Here is a 22,993-nt window from a genome sequence, read left to right as displayed (position 1 = left end):
CTGTAAGGTTTGGTAAGATTACTGGTTTTTATACCAACAGTCTCTTTGGGAATTCAGTGGGAATGATGGTTAGAGCAGTTTGAATGTTCCTCCTGCAGAATGTGGGAGGTAAGGGTCACCTCTAGCGTCCCCACTGACTTAATCTGCAGGAAGTGCACCCAACTCCAGCTCCTCGAAAACCGCGTTAGTGAACTGGAGCTGGAGCTGGATGAACTTCGGATCATTTAGGAGGTGGAGGGGGTTATTGAGAGGAGTTACAGGGAGGTAATCACACCTCAGGTAAAAGAAGAAGGTAGATACATTACAGTCAGGGGACGGAAAGGGAACCGGCAGGCAGTGCAGGGATCCCCTGTGGCCGTTGTGGCAGAGCATTAGCCATTGGGGACTCCATAGTTAGGGGGACAGACTCATGGTTTTGTGGGAACGGGAGAGACTCATGGTAGGTGCATGGCCTCCCAGGTGCCAGGATCTGCGATGTCTCTGATGGTGTTTTCAGGGTCCTTTGAGGCGGGGGGGGGGGTGCAACCCCCAAGTCTGGCCCACATAGGTAGGAAAAGGGATGGGGTCTAAGGCAGAAATTCAGGGAGTTGAACATGTGGCTCCAGGGTTGGTGCAGGTGGGAGGGTTCAGGTACCTGGATAATTGGGGCTCCTCCTTGGGTAGGTGGCACCTTTACAAACAGGATGGTCTAAACCTGAACCAGAGGGGTACCAATATCTGAGGGGGGAAATTTGCTCATGCTCTTCGGGTGGGTTTAAAGCAATTTAGTGGGGGGTGGGAACCTGAATTGTAGCTCCAGTGTACAGGAGGTTGAGAGTAGTGAGGTCATGAATAAGGATTTAAGGTCGCAAGAGGGCACCGGCAAGCAGGAAGGTGGTTTGAAATGTGTCTACTTCAACGCTAGGAGCATCCGGAATAAGGTGTGTGAACTTGCAGCATGGGTTGGTACCTGGGACTTCAATGTTGTGGCCATTTCGGAGACATGGATAGAGCAGGGACAGGAACAGTTGTTGCAGGTTCCAGGGTTTAGATGTTTCATTAAGAAGGTGAAGATGGTAAAGAGGGGGAAGTGTGGCATTGTTAGTCAAGGACATTATTACGGTGGCAGAAAGGATGTTTGATGAGGACTCATCTACTGAGGTAGTAATGGTCTGAGGTTAGAAACAGGAAAGGAGAGGTTACCCTGTTGGGAGTTTTCTATAGGCCTCAAAGACGTTCCAGAGATGTAAGGGAAAGGAAAGCACCAACTCCATACACCATGCCTTGTTATCATATGTCAAAAACTGTGGTGCTGGAAAAGCACAGCAGGTCAGGCAGCAGCCGAGTAGGGCAATCGACATTTCGGGCAAAAGCCCTTCATCAGGATTCATTCCTAATAAAGGGCTTTTGCCCGAAACATCGATTCTCCTGCTCCTGAGAAGCTGCCTGACCTGCAGTGCTTTTCCAGCACCATGCTCTCGACAGTATGTAGACAGGCCAACAAGGGGCGAGGCCACATTTAGATTTTGTACTGGGTAATGAACCCGGACAGGTGTTAGATTTGGAGGTAGGTGAGCTCTTTGGTGATAGTGACCACAATTCTGTTATGTTTACTTTAGCAATGGAAAGAGATAGGTCTCTACTGCAGGGCAAGAGTTATAGCTGGGGGAAAGGCACATACGATGTGATTAGGCAAGATTTAGAATGCATAGGATGGAGAAGGAAACCGCAGAGGATGGGTACAATTGAAATGTGGAGCTTGCTTACGAAACAGCTATTGCGTGCCCATGGTAAGTATGTACCTGTCAGGCAGGGAGGAAGTGGTCGAGTGAGGGAGCCATAGTTGACTAAAGAAGTTGAAACTCTTGTCAAGAGGAAGAAGGAGGCTTATGTAAAGATGAGATGTGAAGGCTCAGTTAGAGCGCTTGAGAGTTACAAGTTAGCAGGAAGGACCTAAAGAGAGCTATGAAGAGCCAGGAGGGAACATGAGAAGTCTTTAGCAGGTAAGATCAAGAAAAACCCTAAAGCTTTCTATCGGTATGTCAGGAATAAAAGAATGACTAAAGATTAGGGCCTGTCAAGGACAGCAGGGGGAAGTTGTGCGTGGAGTCTGAAGAGGTAGAGGAAGCGCTAAATGAATATTTTTCTTCAGTATTCTCACAGGAAAAAGACAATGTTGACAAAGAGAATACTGAGATACAGGCTATAAGACTAGACGTGGATTGAGGTTCGTAAGGAGGAGGTTATAGAGTCATAGAGATGTACAGCACGGAAACAGACTCTTCGGTCCAACCTGTCCATGCCGACCAGATATCCCAAGCCAATGTAGTCCCACCTGCCAGCACCCAGCTCATATCCCTCCAAACCCTTCCTATTCATATACCCATCCAAATGCCTCTTAAATATTACAATTATACCAGCCTCCACCACTTCCTCTGGCAGCTCATTCCATACATGCACCACCCTCTGCGTGAAAAAGTTGCCCCTTAGGTCTCTTTATATATTTCCCCTCTCACCCTAAACCGGTCATCTAGTTCTAGACTCTCCCACTCCAGCGAAAAGACCTTGTCTATTTACCCTACCCATGCCCCTCATGATTTTATAAACCTCTATAAGGTCACCCTCAGCCTCCGACATCCAGGGAAAACAGCCCCAGCCTGGTCAGCCTTTCCCTATAGCTCAAATCCTCCTTGTAAATTTTTTCTGAACCCTTTCAAGTTTCACAACATCCTTCCGATAGGAAGGAGACCAGAATTGCACGCAATATTCCAACAGTGGCCTAACCAATGTCCTGTACAGCCACAACATGACCTCCCAACTCCTGTACTCAATACTCTGACAGATAAAGGAAAGCATACCAAACGCCTTCTTCACTATCCTATCTACCTGCGACTCCACTTTCAAGGAGCTATGAACCTGCACTCCAAGGTCTCTTTGTTCAGCAATACTCCCGAGGACCTTACCATTAAGTGCAGAGTTCCTGCTAAGATTTGCTTTCCCAAAATGCAGCACCTCGCATTTATCTAAATTAAACTCTATCTGCCATTCCTCAGCCCATTGGCCCATCTGATCAAGATCCTGTTGTAATCTGAGGTAACCTTCTTCGCTGTCCACTACACCTCCAATTTTGGTGTCACCTGCAAACTTACTAACTATACCTCTTATGCTCACATCCAAATCATTTATATAAATGACAAAAAGTAGTGGACCCAGCACCGATCCTTGTGGCACTCCACTGGTCACAGGCCTCCTGTCTGAAAATCAATCCTCCATCACCACCCTCTGTCTTCTACCTTTGAGCCAGTTCTGTATCCAAATGGCTAGTTCTTCTTGCATTCCATGAGATCTAACCTTGCTCATCAGTGTCCCATGGGGAACCTTGTCAAATGCCTTACTGAAGTCCATACAGATCACATCTACTGCTCTGCCCTCATCAATCCTCTTTGTTACTACTTCAAAAAACTCAATCAAGTTTGTGAGACATGATTTCCCACGCACACAGCGATGTTGACTATCCCTAATCAGTCCTTGCCTTTCAAATACATGTACATCCTGTCCCTCAGGATTTCCTCCAACAACTTGCCCACCACCGACGTCAGGCTAACTGGTCTATAGTTCATTCTGGCAAGTGTGCAAATAGATAAATCCCCTGGGCCTGATGAGATTTATCCTCGGATTCTTGGGAAGCTAGGGAGGAGATTGCGAACCTTTGGTTTTGAACTTTATGTCGTTATTGTCTACAGTAATAGTGCCTGAAGACTGGAGGGTAGCAAATCTTGTTCCCTTGTTTAAGAAAGGGAGTAGAGACAACCCTGGTAAATTTACACTTACTTCGGTTGTGGGTAAAGGTTTGGAAAGGGTTATAAGAGATAGGATTTATAATCATCTAGAGATGAATAAGTTGATTAGAGATCGTTAACATGGTTTTGTGAAGGGTAGGTCATGCCTCACAAACCTTATTGAGATCATTGAGAAGGTGACCAAACAGGTGGATGAGGGTGAACCTGTTGACGTGGTGTATATGGATTTCAGATAAGGTTCCCCACAGTAGGCTACTGCAGAAAATGCGGAGGCAGGGGATTGAGGGTGATTTAATGTTTGGATCAGAAATTGGCGAGCTGAAAGAAGACAGAGGGTGGTGTTTGATGGGAAATGTTCATCCTGGAACTCAGTTATTAGTGGTGTTCCACAAGGATCTGTTTTGGGGCCACTGCTGTTAGTCATTTTTATAAATGACCAGGATGAGTGCGTAGAAGGATGGTTAGTAAATTTGCGGATGACACTGAGGTCAGTAGAGTTGTGGATAGTGCCGAAGGATTTTGTGGGTTACAGAGGGACATAGATAAGCTGCAGAACTGGGCTGAGAGGTAGTAAATCGAGTTTAATGCAGAAAAGTGTGAAGTGATTCACTTTGGAAGGAGTAACAGGAATACAGAGAACTGGGCTAATGGTAAGATTCTTGGTAGTGTAGATGAGCAGAGAGATCTCGGTGTCCAGGTACACAGATCCCTGAAAGTTTTCACCCAGATTGATAGGGTTGTTAAGAAGGCATATGATGTGTCAGCATTTGTTGGTAGAGGGATTGAGTTTTGGAGCCATGAGGTCACGCTGCAGCTGTACAAAACTCTGGTGCGGCTGCACTTAAATTATTGTGTACAGTTCTGGTCATCGCATTATCGGAAGAATGTGGAAGCTTTGGAAAGAGCTCAGAGGAGATTTACTCAGATGTTGTCTGGTATGGAGGGAAGGTCTTATGAGGAAAGGCTGAAGGATTTGAGGATGTTTTAATTACAGAGAAGAAGGTTAAGAGGTGACTTAATAGAGACATGCAAGATGATCAGAGGATTAGATAGGGTGAAGAGTGAGATCCTTTTTCCTCAGATGGTGATGACTAGCACGAGGGGACATAGCTTTAAATTGAGGGGTGATAGATATAGGACAGATGTCAGAGGTAGGTTCTTTACTCAGAGAGTAGTAGGGAGATGGAACACACTGTCTGTAACAGTAGTAGACTCACCAACTTTAAGGGCATTTAAATGGTTATTGGATAAACATATGGATGAAAATGGAATAGTGTAGGTTAGATGGGCTTCAGATTGGTTCCACAGGTTGGTGCAACATCGAGGGCCGAAGGGCCTGTACTGCGCTGGAATGTTCTATGGAAGAATTGTAATCTGTGAGGAGGACAGTGTGGAATTGGACACTGTCCAATCTGTGAGGACAGTGTTGAAAAGTTGGTGCAGTGGGTGGATAGGTGGCAGATGAGGGTCAATACAGTGTGAGGTGATGCAGTTTGGTAGGAAGAACATTGAAAGACAATGGGTTTATAAAATAGGGGGTACAATTCCAAAGGGGATTTAGGAGCAGAGGGAGCTGGGTGTATATGTACACAGATCATCGAAGGTGGCAGGACATGTGGAGAATGTGGTTAATAGAGCAGGCAGTGGCCTCGGCTTTATTAATAGGGGCATAGAGTACAAGAGTGAGGAGGTGATAGTGAACTTGTACAAGCTATCTGTTAGACCTCAGCTGGAGGAGTGTGTCCAGGTGTAGGCCCCACATTACAGGGAAGATGTGAATTCATTGGAGAGGGTGCAGAGACAACTTACAAGAACAGTCCCAGGGATGAGAAACTTCAGTGATGGAGAGAGATTGAAGAGACCTGACCCCTTCCATTCAGACTCACCAACCTGTGTTGCTGCGATGAATTTCTCTCCGAAGTTTTGGAAGATGTGGCAGCATTCCTCCAGTTTGAATTTCTCTTCATCCTCACAAAGATATTCAGCAAGTTGCTGACTCACAGCCTGCAGCTCAGTCACTGAGGCCTGCACTTCGTCCAGCTGCCTCTCTGCCTTCTGCAAAACACAAACACATCATTGATAGGAGACCAGAGAACACAGGAGCATAACCCCTGTCCCCCATCCAGGAGTACTGACCCCGACCCCCATCCGGGAGTACCGACCCCTGTCCCCCATCCAGGAGTACTGACCCCCGACCCCCATCCGGGAGTACCGACCCTTGACCCCCCATCCAGGAGTACTGACCCCTGACCCCCATCCGGGAGTACTGACCCCGACCCCCATCCGGGAGTACTGACCCCTGTCCCCCATCCAGGAGTACTGACCCCTGTCCCCCATCCAGGAGTACTGACCCCAACCCCCATCCGGGAGTACCGACCCCTGACCCCCCCAACCAGGAGTACCGACCCCTGTCCCCCATCCAGGAGTACTGACCCCGACCCCCATCCGGGAGTACTGACCCCTGTCCCCCATCCAGGAGTACCGACCCCTGTCCCCCATCCAGGAGTACTGATCCCAACCCCCATCCGGGAGTACCAACCCCTGTCCCCCATCCAGGAGTACTGATCCCAACCCCCATCCGGGAGTACTGACCCCTGTCCCCCATCCAGGAGTACCGACCCCTGTCCCCCATCCAGGAGTACTGACCCCAACCCCCATCCGGGAGTACCGACCCCTGACCCCCCCAACCAGGAGTACCGACCCCGTCCCCCATCCAGGAGTACTGACCCCTGTCCCCCATCCAGGAGTACTGACCCCGACCCCCATCCGGGATTACCGACCCCTGACCCCCCCAACCAGGAGTACTGACCCCTGACCCAAACAGGGAGCTCCAACTCTTAACCTCATCCTGAACTCATACAGCAATGGAAACAAACCCTTCGATCCAACTTATCCATGCCAACCACATATCCTAAATAAATCTAGCCCCATTTGCCAGCATTTGACCCATAGCCCTCTAGACTTTCCTATTGAGATACCCATCCAGATGCCTTTTAAATGTTGTAATTATACCAGCCTCCACCACTTCCTCTTGAAACTCATTCCATACACGCACTACCCTCTGTGTGAAAAAGCTGCCCCTTAAATCCCTTTTAAATCTTTCCCCCCCTCACCCTAAACCTATGCCCTCTAGATCTGGACCCAGGGAAAAGATCCTATCTATTTACCCTATCCATGCCCCTCATGATTTTATAAACCTCTGTAAGGTCACACCTCCGCCTACGATGCTCCAGGGAAAACAGCCCCAGTCCATTCAACCTCTCCCTGTAGCTCAAGCCCTCCAACCTTGGCAAACATCTTTGTAAGTCTTTTTCTGAACCCTTTCAAGTTTCACAACATCCTTTCTATAGCAGGGAGACCAGAATTGCATGCAGTATTCCAGAAGTGGCCTAACTAATGTCATGTACAGCCACAACATGACCTCCCAATTCCTATACTCCATGCATTGACCAAATGCCTTCTTTACTACCCTGTCTACGTGGGACTTCACTTTCAAGGAATTATGAACTTGCACTCAAAGGTCTCTTTGGCAACAGTCCCACTAAGTGTATAAGTTCTGCCCTGATCTGCCTTTCCAAAATGGAGCACCTCACATTTAGCAAAATTAAACTCCATATGCCCCTCCTAGTTGGGCAAGAGCACAGAGCCTGTCCTTAGGTCTACCTTCAGAAGGCAACCCTGACCCCTGACCTCGATTCTGACCTTGAGTAGAATTCATACCACAACCGTTGGAGGGAACATTATTCCTGCTCTGACCCCAACCTCAACCACAAGTGTTGACCCCTCACCCAGGCTGCGACTCCAATGGTGACTATTGAACTCTGTAACTTAACCCCATCAAAGAGGACTGATATCCCAACTCTGACTCCACACATATCAATGACCCTTGACCCAAACAATAACTATTGATCCCTGAACCCGAGCCTCACAAGGATTGCTGATCTGCCTGACCCCAGTCTCAAATGTCTGGTGTGTGATTTAAATATATTTTAATATTATTTATTTTCAATATGGATTTTTGAATTTGGATCTCGTGGTACATTTTTCTCCCTGTGTGTCTGTAGGTTCAATAATGAATTTGAAAGTATTTCTGTAGCCATGGTGATTTCATTTAAAACCATTTGATAGAGCGGTAGCTTTCAGATCTAATGAGTTTTTGTTCACATTAGGAAAGTTTACACTGAGCAAGTTAACTAATTGTACTTCAGTGTTTCTGTTGTAAATTTTACGATTTGTTTATTTTTATTTGGGAAAGCACCAAAGCTTGAAAATAATTTTTGTTTTAGTTTCAGTCTGGGGCAATTCTGCAAAAGGCCTTGGATGATGATGATACGTAAAGTAATGCTCCTGAGAGAAGGAGAAGGTAGAAAATAGAGTAAGAAGTTTTGTAACAGTTCCAAACTAGAAAGGTTTGGATAAAACCCTGAAGTAGTTATTTGGAGCTGAGAATAGTTAAATTCGGGTATAAAAGAGCTTCAGGAAAAAGTTATCAGATTTTCTAGACTGGGAGTTGAAGTCACGATTAAATTAAATCTATTGAGGTGTGAGAGAAAAGGAGTTTTCACTGATATGAGCACTGGGGGGATGTTTTGGGTGTCTATAATGGAGTGTTTTGGGATTAATAGGATAATAATTTACTATGTGTTTCAATATCTCAAAGTATGTGTCATATGCAAATAGTTTACGTCTTTCTATGTTGTCTTCATTAATTATATGAAATAATTTTCTGTTTTGTTGTTAAAACCAAATCTGCAACACTGTGCGTGTGTGTCTCAGTGAGAGACCACCTCATTACAATCAAAACAAGCAATGATCAATGGAACAAAAACAGTAATAGCTAGAAAAACTCAGCAGGTCTGGCAGCCTCAGTGGAGAGAAAGCAGAGTTAATGATTCGGGTCCAGTGACCCTTCCTCAGAACCTCTTCAGAACTGGACCCTGAGATAACTCCGGAGAGGCTGGTATCCTGTCACCAAGTCATCCTTTATTTACACATAAACAGCCCTTGTCTATATTACTGCCTCATACAGAGTCAGCTACCAGAATGTCAGCATCTCTGACACTCCCCTTTTTACCCTTCAGAGCTCCGTGGTTGGACCAGATTAACAGCACCAATCAGGGAACCTCTGTCTGACCTTGTTACAATCACAACAGTCCTCAAAATGTCAACTCTGCCAGACCTGCTGAGTTTTTCCAGCAATTTGTTTTTGTTTCTTGTTTCAGCAGTTCTTTGGTTTCTTTGTCATCAATGGAGCCAGGTTTGCATATAGAATTGGTCTTTGAGAGTGTGGTGCTGAAAAGCACAGCCAGTCAGGCAGCATCCAGGGAGCAGGAGAATCGACGTTTCAGGCAAGAGCCCTTCATCAGGAATGAGGCTTGTGAATCGAGAGGGTGGAGTGTTTGACCACAGGCAGTGGGGTTGGTTGGTGTGGGTGTCCCAGCTAGTTCCAACCTTCCAGCTCAGCACCATCCTCATGACCTGTCCCACCTATCCGCTCCACCCTCCTCTCCGACCTATCACCTGTACCCCCACCTCCATCTACCTATCACAGTCTCAGCTACCTTCCCCTTAGCCCCACCCCCACACCCCTCCCATTTATCTCGCCACCCCCTTGGTTCACAGCCCCATTCTGATGAAAGACTTTTGCCTGAAACGTCGATTCTCCTGTTCCTCGGAAGCTGCCTGGCCTGATGTGCTTTTCCAGCATCACACTTTTCAACTCTGATCTCCAGCATCTGCAGTTCTCACTTTCTCCCATGGGATTGGACTTGTCTGGTACTAACCGCACACTAACCGCTTGCTAACCTGGCTTGTACTAACCATTCACTAACTCAGCTGTAATGACCACTAACTAACCTGGCTGTACTGACCATTCACTAACCTGGATGTGCTAACCCTTTACTAACTGCTCACTAACCTGGATGTGCTAACCCTTTACTAACTGCTCACTAACCTGGATGAAGGTTTCCATTTGCTGACAGATTTCCGGCTGTTTGTCCAGGTTTCCTTTCACCAGCTGAAGTTTCTGTTTCAGTTTCTCAAACTCAGTCTCCAGTTCCTGTTTGAATAACCTGGACCCAAGAGGTAGGAGGACAGCAATCATTGTTACCGCTTTCTACCACAAACAGGGAGCCTTCTGGGTGCTATCGAAACGCCCCTCAATGTTACCACAGCACCAGGCCGCCTCCACTATATGGGTCCCATTGAGGAATGGATGATGAGGAAACAGAACTGGATTTCTCATGGGGGAGAGGGGGTGAGGGGGAACAACAGGTTGGCACCAGGTCAGAGTCTGAAGGGGTGTTCGCACAGGGCAGGGTGGATGAGGACTGGTGCACAGGAGGGTGGGAGTTAAGGGGATGGGATGGGGCTGACATATTTGTAATGGGGTTGGGCAGAGGCAAGAGATTGGGGTGAGAGTTTAGGGGTGAGGAGGTAGGGTTAGGGGTGCAATGGTTGGAATGAGAGGTTAGGGGTCAGTAATAGGGATGGGGCAGATCCCACAGTGACATCCCCCCATGCCCATCACAAGGGTTATACCTGGATGCTGCTCCGAGATTCTGCAGCCGGTTTGGGAATTCCAACAACTTCCTGTCGTTCTTCTCTGCTTCCTGCAAAATCATTTAGTGAAAGGTTCAGCAAAAGGGCAAACAGCTTCCACTCCGGCTGGCATTCCAGGTCCCAACCCAGGAAGATCCTACACTCAACAAACCCCACTTCACTCCCACTCCTTCCAAACCCATCCCGCCCCATTCCCACCCCCCAACCCCCACATCTGACCTCCCAAACCCACATGCCCGAACCCTCCCCCTCCACACTGAGTGCTCCTTGGATCTCTGGGATTTCGAGCCCCAGTGACTCACCATCGTGACAAAGTGCATCAGGTTCATTCCCGGACAGTTCGACTTGGTCTCAGCAAGTTTCAGTAATGAGCTCATTCGGAAACCGACAGCATTCCCAGCGTAACCACCCTGACCCAGGAAGGGAGAGAAGGAGGAGGGGGGGGGGGGGGAGAGACAGAAAGGGAGAGAGTGAGTGAGCGAGCGAGGGAGGGAGAGAAAGAGAGAGAGATCAGCAATGGCAGGACCCAACTCCTTAAGAGACAAAATTCCCAACTTCAATCATTCAACAATCCATGCCAACCCAGCTCCAGTAACAGCTGCAAAGTGTGTGTGGGACTGTGCCCCAGTGGGAGTCAGTGTGTGTGTGTGTGTGTGTGTGGGACTGTATCCCAGTGACAACCAGTGTGTATGGGACTGTAACCCAGTGAGAGTCCGTGTGTGTGGGACCCATACACCAGTGAGAGTCAGTGTGTGTGGGACTGTACCCCAGTGAGAGTCAGTGTGTGTGTGTGAGACTGTACCGCAGTGAGAGTCAGTGTGTGTGTGTGGGACTGTACCCCTGTGAGAGTCAGTGTGTGTGTGTGTGGGACTGTACCCCAGTGAGAGTCAGCGTGTGTGTGTGAGACTGTACCCCAGTGAGAGTCAGTGTGTGTGTGTGGGACTGTACCTCTGTGAGAGTCAGTGTGTGTGTGTGTGGGACTGTACCCAAGTGAGAGTCAGTGTGCGTGTGTGGGACTGTACCCCAGTGAGAATCAGTGTGTGTGGGACTGTACCCCAGTGAGAGTCAGTGTGTGTGTGTGAGACTGTACCCCAGTGAGAGTCAGTGTGTGTGTGTGGGACTGTACCCCTGTGAGAGTCAGTGTGTGTGTGTGTGGGACTGTACCCCAGTGAGAGTCAGCGTGTGTGTGTGGGACTGTACCCCAGTGAGAGTCAGTGTGTGTGTGTGGGACTGTACCTCTGTGAGAGTCAGTGTGTGTGTGTGTGGGACTGTACCCAAGTGAGAGTCAGTGTGCGTGTGTGGGACTGTACCCCAGTGAGAGTCAGTGTGTGTGTGTGGGACTGTACCCCAGTGAGAATCAGTGTGTGTGGGACTGTACCCCAGTGAGAGTCAGCGTGTGTGTTTGGGACTGTACCCCAGTGAGAGTCAGTGTGTGTGGGACTGTACCCCAGTGAGAGTCAGTGTGTGTGTGTGTGTGGGACTGTACCCCAGTGAGAGTCAGTGAGTGTGTGTGGGACTGTATCCCAGTGAGAGACAGTGTGTGTGTGTGGGACTGTACCCCAGTGAGAGTCAGTGTGTGTGTGTGTGTGGGACTGTACCCCAGTGAGAGTCAGTGTGTGTGTGGGACTGTACCCCAGTGAGAGTCAGTGTGTGTTTGGGACTGTACCCCAGTGAGAGTCAGTGAGTGTGTGTGGGACTGTACCCCAGTGAGAGTCAGTGTGTGTGTGTGGGACTGTACCCCAGTGAGAGTCAGTGTGTGTGTGTGGAACTGTACCCCAGTGAGAGTCAGTGTGTGTGTGTGTGTGAGACTGTACCCCAGTGAGAGTCAGTGTGTGTGTGTGGGACTGTACCTCTGTGAGAGTCAGTGTGTGTGTGTGTGGGACTGTACCCAAGTGAGAGTCAGTGTGCGTGTGTGGGACTGTACCCCAGTGAGAATCAGTGTGTGTGGGACTGTACCCCAGTGAGAGTCAGTGTGTGTGTGTGAGACTGTACCCCAGTGAGAGTCAGTGTGTGTGTGTGGGACTGTACCCCTGTGAGAGTCAGTGTGTGTGTGTGTGGGACTGTACCCCAGTGAGAGTCAGCGTGTGTGTGTGGGACTGTACCCCAGTGAGAGTCAGTGTGTGTGTGTGGGACTGTACCTCTGTGAGAGTCAGTGTGTGTGTGTGTGGGACTGTACCCAAGTGAGAATCAGTGTGCGTGTGTGGGACTGTACCCCAGTGAGAGTCAGTGTGTGTGTGTGGGACTGTACCCCAGTGAGAATCAGTGTGTGTGGGACTGTACCCCAGTGAGAGTCAGAGTGTGTGTTTGGGACTGTACCCCAGTGAGAGTCAGTGTGTGTGGGACTGTACCCCAGTGAGAGTCAGTGTGTGTGTGTGTGTGGGACTGTACCCCAGTGAGAGTCAGTGAGTGTGTGTGGGACTGTATCCCAGTGAGAGACAGTGTGTGTGTGTGGGACTGTACCCCAGTGAGAGTCAGTGTGTGTGTGTGTGTGGGACTGTACCCCAGTGAGAGTCAGTGTGTGTGTGGGACTGTACCCCAGTGAGAGTCAGTGTGTGTTTGGGACTGTACCCCAGTGAGAGTCAGTGAGTGTGTGTGGGACTGTACCCCAGTGAGAGTCAGTGTGTGTGTGTGGGACTGTACCCCAGTGAGAGTCAGTGTGTGTGTGTGGAACTGTACCCCAGTGAGAGTCAGTGAGTGTGTGTGTGTGGGACTGTACCCCAGTGAGAATCAGTGTGTGTGGGACTGTACCCCAGTGAGAGTCAGCGTGTGTGTTTGGGACTGTACCCCAGTGAGAGTCAGTGTGTGTGGGACTGTACCCCAGTGAGAGTCAGTGTGTGTGTGTGTGTGGGACTGTACCCCAGTGAGAGTCAGTGTGTGTGTGTGGGACTGTACCGCAGTGAGAGTCAGTGAGTGTGTGTGGGACTGTATCCCAGTGAGAGACAGTGTGTGTGTGTGGGACTGTACCCCAGTGAGAGTCAGTGTGTGTGTGTGTGGGACTGTACCCCAGTGAGAGTCAGTGTGTGTGTGTGGGACTGTACCCCAGTGAGAGTCAGTGTGTGTTTGAGACTGTACCCCAGTGAGAGTCAGTGTGTGTGTGGGACTGTACCCCAGTGAGAGTCAGTGTGTGTGTGTGGGACTGTACCCCAGTGAGAGTCAGTGTGTGTGGGACTGTACCCCAGTGAGAGTCAGTGTGTGTGTGTGTGTGTGGGACTGTACCCCAGTGAGAGTTCTATTCCATGTCTTGTATTTTGATTAACTTGTAATTTCTGTGAAACTGACACAGTTTTGATGTCGGGTTTTCTCATCTAGAAGGGTTAAGTCCGTGCCTCTGCCACGACGATGATTAAATTCCAGAATGGTTCCTGTACTAAAGGATATTCCTGAACCAGACAGGTTTTTACAGATATCAATAGTCATTATGTCACTGTTAGACTGGATGCCATTCTACCCAGTCTGTCTGTTCTGGCTCCTCTGAGTGAGGAATGAATCGAGTGCCATTGTCCCTGCCATCTCTCAGTCCGGCTGAAATTCTGCCCGATCACAGTCCCCTTTCCCCTCTGAAAGTCTTAATAGAACCTGCCCCCAACACACACTCAGAAAATTTATGTCTGCTACTCAGCTGTAGCTGCATGCCTCTCCCCTTTCACTAGGAGGAAGTGAGGACTGCAGATGCTGGATATCAGGGTCAAGAGTGTGGTGCTGGAAAAGCACGGCAGGTCAGGCAGCATCCAAGGAGTAGGAGAATCGATGTTTCATGTATAAGACCTTCATCTGGAATACTTTTTGGCTCTCCTCCTTTTACTCATTATCAGCACTCTGATTTGACTCATTCTCAATCTCCGATGACCTGAAGTTTCTGACCCGCTGAATTTGGTAGCTGTTTGTGTTTGAAATGTTCTACTCACTGCGTTCATGTAGTTCCCAGCTTTCAGAACAAGCCTGATCACCGTGTGAAGCTCATCACAGTCCATCAGCTCTGAAAAACAGACAGAATGATTCTTGACACTGGAACTCAGACTGAGACAGTCTCTTTGCTCAGTTCCACCATTTCCTGATTGCAGCCTCTTGCATTTTCACTGACACCACCTTTTCAACCTGGAACTCTGGAATTCCTTCCCTTCACCCCTCCTTGATGTCGTGAATCCTTTAGGATGCTTCTTATAACTGACCCCTTTGACCCACAGTTTGGTTATTTTCCCAAATATTCCCACCTTAAATGTGCAATAATAATAATAATTATAAGGTGTTTTCTTTAAGACAATAAGATATAGGAGCAGAATTAGGCCCTTTAGCCCATCAAGGCGAGAGTGGGTACTGCAGATGCTGGAGATCAGAGTCAAGATTAGAGTGTGCTGGAAAAGCACAGTGGGTCAGGCAGCCTCTGAGGAGCAGGAAGAGCAACGTTTCAGGCAAAAGCCCTTCATCAGGCTGGATGAGTTTACGGTGATAGGGAGGGGTTTGAGGTTGGACAAGATGGCAGTGACATTGAGCATATACAAGTACACAATCCCTTATCCGAAATCCTTGGGGCCAGTTGTTTGTCGAAATTCTGAATTTTTCAGATTTCAGAAAAATGACATTTTCACAGTGAAATAAAAACAATGACTGAACAGCAGATGCATGTGTGAATGGTTTGAGCACTGAGACACAATGTTCAAATATCTCACCTACACAGACAATCTGCCACCTATCCTTTTTGTAAAACTTACTTTTGGACTGATCTCATTTTTCTACTGTGTGTGTACATGTATGTGTCTACTGTGTGTGTACATGTATGTGTCTACTGTGTGTGTACATGTATGTGTCTACTGTGTGTGTACATGTATGTGTCTACTGTGTGTGTACATGTATGTCACATCTGGTACTTACAAACTTGCTAATGCAAAAAAGCCTGGACAGATCTTCCCCAAAGCAAAGGTTGAGTGTTGGGTCTGGGAGGAAGATATCCAAATGGAAAAGTCTCCACTGTACAGTGACCAGCCAAAGGGGAGGGTAAATAATTGAGAGTGAGCCTGTTCATGCCTCCTCCTTGGGAATTTAACTGTTTATCCATGTCGAATTGGAATAAATGGAGGAATCTCAACTTGGGACAGGTCGAGAAACTGCTACAAGAGGTAAGCTGCTCCGCGTGTGTTAGAATCATTCAGTACAAAAGAAGCCCTACAGGTCTCTACTGCTGAAGTCTACTCAGAATCTACACAAGTCCAACTGGTCACATAGCGTTGAATGCTATGCTCATCCAAGTACTTTTTAAAAGGTTGTGAGGTTCCCTCCTCAACTACCCACCTCCCAGGCAGTACATTATAGATTCCCACCACCCTCTGGGTGAATAGACCTTTCCTTAAATCCCTGCTAAACCTCCCACCTTTCACTTTAAAATTATACCCCCTTGTACTTGACCTTTCAACTAAGGGGAACTGCTGCTTTCTCTTGACCTTACCAATGCTCCTCACGATCTTATACCACTTCATACTGCTCCCCTCAGCCTTCTTTGCTCTAAACAAAACAACCTGAGCCTATCCAGCCTCTCTCCATCACTGAAACGCTCCATCCCAGGCAATATCCTGGTGAATCTCCTCTGCACCCCCTCCAGTGTAATCACATCCTTCCTACATTGTAGAGACCAGAACTGCAGACAATACTCCAACTGGGGCCTAACCAAAGTTCTGAACAGCTGCAACATAATCTCCCTGCTCTTTTAATCTGTGTCATGACTGATAAAGGCAGGTGACGCATTCTAAACTACACTATTAGCTAGTTTTGAGAAGATTTGTACCTCAGGTTGGGGTTCTGGATGTAAGTTTGTTTCGTGAAAATGAACCTTGCAGCTCAGTGAGCAAACCTACATCTAGAACTACACTATTAACCATGTTCTGACAACTTCATGAATCTGTGGGCAAACACCCTAAGATCCCTCTGTCCTCCTGAGCTACCTGGTATCCTGCCATTCACTGAATACTCCCTCGTCGTTCCTTCTTCCAAAGTGTATCCCCTCACAAATCACATGAGGGCTACACAAATCCACAATTAAAACAATAACTGGGTCCAACTAGACGTGGTCTAATGGAAGGGCATTGCTGAGGCCACAGAAAAGTTGAGAAGTTCATCATTTAATGTTTTTGTTTAAACTCCAGCAGCAGGAGCCAGCACAGAGATATCACTGATATTACAGAATAAGGCAGCAACTGTTTACTGAAACTGTGCCTGGAACAGAAACAGTTGTTAAACCCAAAGGTGTTTGGATGTATTCAGGAAAGACATTAGGGAAACACCAATCAGTTATTAAGAATACAATCAGGGTGATACATCCAGAGAAGCCAGGCAAATGGCAATTTACTAACAAGAGGCAGGAATCCTCCACTTTGATCACTTCTTCCAGTATAGCGGTACATCAGAGCAACACTGCTACCTTGCAGAATTAAATGCTTTTCAACAACAAAATTAATAATCACATAAGGGAGAGACAGAAAACAGCAGAAATAATAATATTTCCAGGAAGATTTGTTTCAGAGATGGCCAAATAAAGCATAGAGTTGGACATCTTAGAGGAAACAATACTTGAGGTAGAGAATAACTATCAAATTAATTATTTTAAATCAGAAGCTGAACAAGTAATATACACAATTGGGAGTATGGCTGATGATGTTATAGCTTGCAGAGGGGTAAAGGAAGCAGCAGCTACTTTAAAAAAATACAATTACTTTAACCTCAGAACAAATAAAACTTTCAAAAGAGCAAGATTTAACAGAAGAGTTCAGTAATTTCATTAATGATCTCTACAGATTAAACTGTAGCAGTTCAAGGAGACAGACTACCCCCTCCCCTGTCATGTCTCAATCTCCTTTGCTCAAAGGAAAACAATCCCAGCCATGTCCACGCTCTCTTCATCTCTAAAACTCTGAGTAGCTCAGTGTAAGTTGGAGCTGATGCTATCATGCAGTAAACTACAGCTTGTTTAAGATGGATATCCTGCAGCACAGCTCGTCCTTTGGGCTGTCTAGATCCCTGCCCTGGAAGTGGAACTGGTTTTGAATCCCTGTGTGGGGGAACAGAGCTCACTCAGTTACGCTGAGCAGTTACATGGAGTGATCAAAAGCGTGTCCCAGAGAGAACCCTCACCTCGAGCCGCCTCAGTCATGGTCCGTATCCCGAGGCACAGCCCCTCAAGCCGAGGTCCAAACTCTTCCTTCAGGATCACACTCTCCAATCGTTCCTTGTAACTGGGAGGGAATGTCAGGGCCATCAAACACAGAAATCACAGGGTCAGCAGTCTACATTGACAAGGTCACTCAACCAGAGGTCAAAGTGCACTGGGTCAAAGATACACAGAATGAAACAGAGCCAGAGCAGCTGTAGGTGGAGCAGACATTTCTCAGACAGAGATAAGAAGATACTTTTTTCTCTGACGGTTGTGAGTCTTTGGAATTCCCTTCATCAAAATGCAAAGGGTGGAGAAGCATTATATTGTTTTTTGAGACGATTTGTAGTTCAGGTTGAGGTTTTGGATGTAGGTTTGCTCGCTGAGCTGGAAGGCTAATTTTCAGACATTTTGTCACCATACTTGGTAAGATCTTCAGTGAGCCTCTGGATGAAGCACTGGTGGTGTAGCCCACTTTCACTTTATATGTTTGAGTTTCCTTGAGTTGGTGATGTCATTTTCTGTTCTTTCTCTCAGGGGTTTGTAATTGGGATCCAAGTCAATGTGTTTGTTGATACAGTTCTGGCTGGAATGCCATGCTTCTAGGAATTCTCGTGCGTGTCTCTGTTTGGCTTGTCCTAGGATGGATGTGCTGTCCCAGACAAAATGGTGTCCTTCCTCATCTGTATGAGCCCACAAACCCACCACCACACTAAAACAGCAGGTTAATGAACTTGCAAGACCCTATACAGACAACAAGCAAAATTAATGTCATTTACAAAATACTATGCAAAAACTGTAACAAACACTACATTGGACAAACAGGCAGAAAACCAGCCACCAGGATGTATGAACATCAACTAGCCACAAAACGACATGACCCTCTCTCACTAGTATTCTTACATATGGATGAGGAAGGACACCACTTTGACTGGGGCAACACATCCATCCTAGGACAAGCCAAACAGAGACATGCACGAGAATTCCTAGAAGCATGGCATTCCAACTGAAACTCTATCAACAAATACATTGACTTGGATCCCATTTACCACCCCTGAGAAAAAGAATAGGAAATGATGTCACCACAGAAAATGACATCACCGACCCAAGGAAACCCAAACATATAAACAGAAAGCGGGCTACACCACCAGTGCTTCATCTAAGGCTCACTGAAGATATTCGAGGAGAAAGTGAGGGCTGCAGATGCTGGAGATCAGAGCTGAAAATGTGTTGCTGGAAAAGCGCAGCAGGTCAGGCAGCATCCAAGGAACAGGGGAATCGACGTTTCGGGCATAAGCCCTTCTGAAGGGCTTATGCCCGAAACGTCGATTCTCCTGTTCACTGAAGATATTACCTAGTATGGTGACGAAACGTCTGAAAATGAACCTTCCAGCTCAGCAAGCAAACCTACTTCCAGAAGCATTAAACATTTTTAAGGCCGAGGTAGACAGATTCCTGATGACCATGAGGATGAAAGGTAATCTGGGATAAACAGGGATGCAGAGTTGAGGATAAGCCAGGCCAGTAATAATCTTATTAGGTAAAAACAAGGACTGCAGATGCTGGAAACCAGATTCTAGATTAGAGTGGTGCTGGAAAAGCACAGCAGGTCAGGCAGCATCGGATGCTGCCTGACCTGCTGTGCTTTTCCAGCACCACTCTAATCTAGAACCATGATCTTATTGAATGGTGAAGTCCCAAGTGACCTACTCTTGTTCCTTATCCATATGGTTTAAGACAAGAGGCTGATGAATCTTAGGGTTCTGGATGTCCCACCTCTGAGTACATCGGGGAATGAAGGAATAGCAGAAGCGGACGGGAAAGTGGATCACCCTGATTGTATTGAATGGTGGAGCAGTCTTGATGGGCTGAATGGCCTGTCCGTTCAAGACTGAGGGAAAGGGTCAGAAGAACACAATGTTGCCATTGAGTGGAGATCCTGACAAAAAGGGGGACAACCAGGTGAACAAGTCCAGAGACAAGGGAGTGAGAAGGAAAAGGCTCAGGAAAAGTAAGAGCCCAAGTGATGGCTGTGGAGAGATGGTGAGGTCTCAGGAAGTGTGGCACAAAATCTATGTTAATTGCAATGATGTAATAATGTAATGATTTGACCACTTTGACAAAGAGATCTTCAATCTGCAACAGAGATGACCATTTAACGCCTCATCGTTTTGGGTCCTCCAACTGGGAGGTGGCACCAGTGAGGAAGGGCAGCTGGAGCAGTCAGAGCAGACTCTCACAGTCTTTGGTGGGGAGACAGGGCAGATGAACTAAAGAATTCCTCAGCCCAAATGTAACTGATACAGTCATTCCATGTACACAACAGAAATAGGTTAATCCTTAATTTCCCTCCAGGTTTGCAATGACTTGATACCAGTGGAATAAAGAATCCCTGCATCATGATCTTTGGGCTGTCCATGTGTTCAAACCTCATTTTACACTGTGGCTGGGTACAAATACAGTGACAGTATGTAAGGTAAGCAGTCCCAGAGGCAGTATGTGTGTGTGTTTGTGCAGACAATCACAGTCTGTGCTCACTATCTCAATGTGCAGGGGCATTGCTACCGTAAAATACAAGATCAAACAAAAGGGAAGGTGCTGAAAGTTGCCACTGGACTTTTGAATGTGGTCACCCACCTGGAGATCTCCAGCAAAAGCAGTATGAAACGATCCGAGTCACACAATCGATCCCGGTCTCCATCAAACTGTTGAAACTTCTTCACCTGTTTAATACAACGACAGGGATCAATGATGGTAACAGCAAATACAGTGCAAGAAAAGGCTACAAACCCAATCTATCTGGCATGAACTAACCCATTATGAAATTATAGAACATTGTAAAATAAGAGGTGAAAAACAGGCAGCTACAGATCTGATTATCCAGATACAATCTCTGAGTGGATTGCAGAAAAATACCCTGATATATACAGACTCTTCCAATACCTGGAGCAGGTGTGAGAATTCTAGCTTTGGACAGAGACAATAGACAATAGGTGCAGGAGTAGGCCATTCTGCCCTTCGAGCCTGCACCACCATTCAATATGATCATGGCTGATCATCCTTAACCAGTATCCTGTTCCTGCCTTATCTCCATAAACCCTTGGTTCCACTATGGGTTTATGGGTTACAGTGGGTTACAGATAGATGGGTTACAGTGAGGGGGACTGGGAGGAAGCAGCCAGTGCAGGGACCTCCTGCGGCCATTCCCCTCAAGAACAAGTATACCGTTTTGGATACTTGTGGGGGGGATGACTTACCAGGGGTAAGTAACGGGGCTCAGGTCTCTGGCACGGAGCCTGTCCCCGTTACTCAGAAGGGAAGGGTGAAGAAGAGCAGAGCAGTAGTAATTGGGGACTCGATAGTTCGTGGCACAGATAGGCGGTTTTGTGGGAACGAGAGAGACTCACGTTTGGTATGTTGCCTCCCAGGTGCAAGGGTACGTGATGTCTCTGATCGTGTTTTCCGGGTCCTGGAGGGGGAGGGGGAGCAACCCGAAGTCGTGGTCCACATTGGCACCAACGACATAGGTAGGAGGAGCGCTGAGGATGTTAGGCAGGCTTTCAGGGAGCTAGGTTGGAAGCTCGGAGTTAGAACGAACAGAGTTGTTGTCTCTGGTTTGTTACCCGTGCCACGTGATAGAGAGTCGAGGAATAGGGAGAGAGAACACTTAAATGCGAGGCTTCAGGGATGGTGCAGGAGGGAGGGGTTCCGGTATTTGGATAACTGGGGTTCTTTCTGGGGACGGTGGGACCTCTATAAACAGGATGGTCTACACCTGAACCTGAGGGGAACCAGTATCCTTGGGGGGAGGTTTGCTAGTGCTCTTGGGGGGGGTTTAAACTAACTCGGCAGGGGCATGGGAACCCAGATTGTAGCTTCAGGGTGCAGGGCCTGGAGTGTAGGGAGGTTAGGAACATGGCATCAATTTCCAAGGAGGGTGCCTGTAAACAGGGAAGTGGCTTGAAGTGTGTATACTTCAATGCAAGAAGTATACGAAATAAGGTAGGTGAACTTGCAGCGTTGGTTGGTACCTGGGACTTCGATGTTGTGGCTATTACGGAGACATGGCTAGAACAGGGACAGGATTGGCTGTTGCAGGTTCCGGGATTTAAATGTTTTAGTAGGGTCAGAGGGGGGGGTAAAAGAGGGGGAGGTGTGGCATTGCTTGTCAAAGATAGTATTACAGCGGTGGAAAGGACGATGGATGAGGACTTGCCATCTGAGGTAGTTTGGGCTGAGGTTAGGAATAGGAAAGGTGAGGTCACCCTGTTAGGAGTCTTTTACAGGCCTCCTAATAGTCCTAGAATCATTGAAGAAAGGATTGGGAAGGTGATTCAGGAGATGAGTGACAGTAATAGGGTGGTTGTTATGGGGGACTTTAACTTTCCTGATATTGATTGGGAAAGCTATAGCTCAAGTTCGTTAGATGGGTCAGTGTTTGTTCAATGTGTGCAGGAGAGTTTCCTGACACAATATGTAGACAGGCCAACAAGAGGTGAGGCCATACTGGATTTGGTTCTGGGTAACGAACCAGGCCAGGTGTTAGAATTAGAGGTAGGTGAGCACTTTGGGGATAGTGACCATAATTCGGTGATTTTTACACTCGTGATGGAGAGGGATAAGTGTGTACTACAGGGCAAGAATTATAGCTGGGGTAAGGGAAATTATGATGCGGTGAGGCATGACTTAGGATGTGTGGCTTGGAAAAGTAGACTCCAAGGCAAGAGTGTAAATGATATGTGGAACTTGTTCAAGGGGCAACTATTGAGTGTCCTTGATAATTATGTACCTGTCAGGCAGGGAGGAAAGGGTCGTGCGAGGGAGCCGTGGTTTAATAAGGAATTGGAATCCCTTGTTAAATGGAAGAGGGCGGCCTATCTCAAGATGAGACGTGAAGGTTCAATTGGGGCGATTGAGAGTTATAGGGTAGCCAGGAAGGACCTGAAGAGAGAGCTAAAAGCAGCAAGGAGGGGACATGAAAGGTCCTTAGTAGATAGGATTAGGGAAAACCCTAAGGCTTTCTATAGGTATGTTAGGAATAAAAGAATGACTAGGGTAGGAATAGGTCCAGTCAAGGATAGTAGGGGGAAGTTGCGTGTGGAGGCGGAAGAGATTGGGGAGACACTGAATGAATACTTTTCTTCAGTATTCACTCAGGAACAGGGCATTGTTGTCGATGAGAATACTGAGGCACAAATAAGTAGAATGGATGGCTTTGAGGTATGTAGAGAAGAGGTGTTGGAAATCCTGGAAAAGGTGAAAATAGATAAGTCCCCCTGGGCCTGATGGCATTTATCCTAGGATTCTCTGGGAAGCAAGGGAGGAGATTGCAGAGCCATTGGCCTTGATTTTTATGTCCTCTTTGTCTACAGGAGTAGTCCCAGAAGACTGGAGGATAGCAAATGTGGTTCCCTTGTTCAAAAAGGGGAGTAGGGATAGCCCTAGTAACTATAGGCCGGTGAGTCTCACTTCTGTTGTGGGCAAAGTCTTAGAGAGAATTGTAAGGGATAGGATT

The 22,993-nt window shown here is 47.3% G+C and overlaps 1 protein-coding gene across 1 annotated transcript in view; it reads right to left on the bottom strand.

Annotated features, from left to right (window-relative positions):
* The window catches only part of LOC122551094 (uncharacterized), a 47,560-nt gene that overhangs the window by 9,085 nt on the left and 15,482 nt on the right, over positions 1-22,993 (bottom strand). The window contains exons 5-11 of the mRNA XM_043692737.2: positions 20,116-20,201; positions 17,460-17,560; positions 14,246-14,316; positions 10,643-10,750; positions 10,320-10,390; positions 9,733-9,850; positions 5,670-5,834 (exon numbers count right to left, since the gene is read on the bottom strand). Coding sequence (XP_043548672.2) covers positions 5,670-5,834; positions 9,733-9,850; positions 10,320-10,390; positions 10,643-10,750; positions 14,246-14,316; positions 17,460-17,560; positions 20,116-20,201 — 720 coding nt within the window. The remainder of the gene's footprint in view (positions 1-5,669; positions 5,835-9,732; positions 9,851-10,319; positions 10,391-10,642; positions 10,751-14,245; positions 14,317-17,459; positions 17,561-20,115; positions 20,202-22,993) is intronic.

This window comes from Chiloscyllium plagiosum, unplaced genomic scaffold (genome assembly GCF_037043375.1).
Source record: "Chiloscyllium plagiosum isolate Xiang-an unplaced genomic scaffold, Cpla_swu_hap1 HiC_scaffold_6, whole genome shotgun sequence".
Lineage (NCBI taxonomy): Eukaryota > Metazoa > Chordata > Chondrichthyes > Orectolobiformes > Hemiscylliidae > Chiloscyllium > Chiloscyllium plagiosum.
This window is presented reverse-complemented; position numbering and strand designations above follow the sequence as displayed.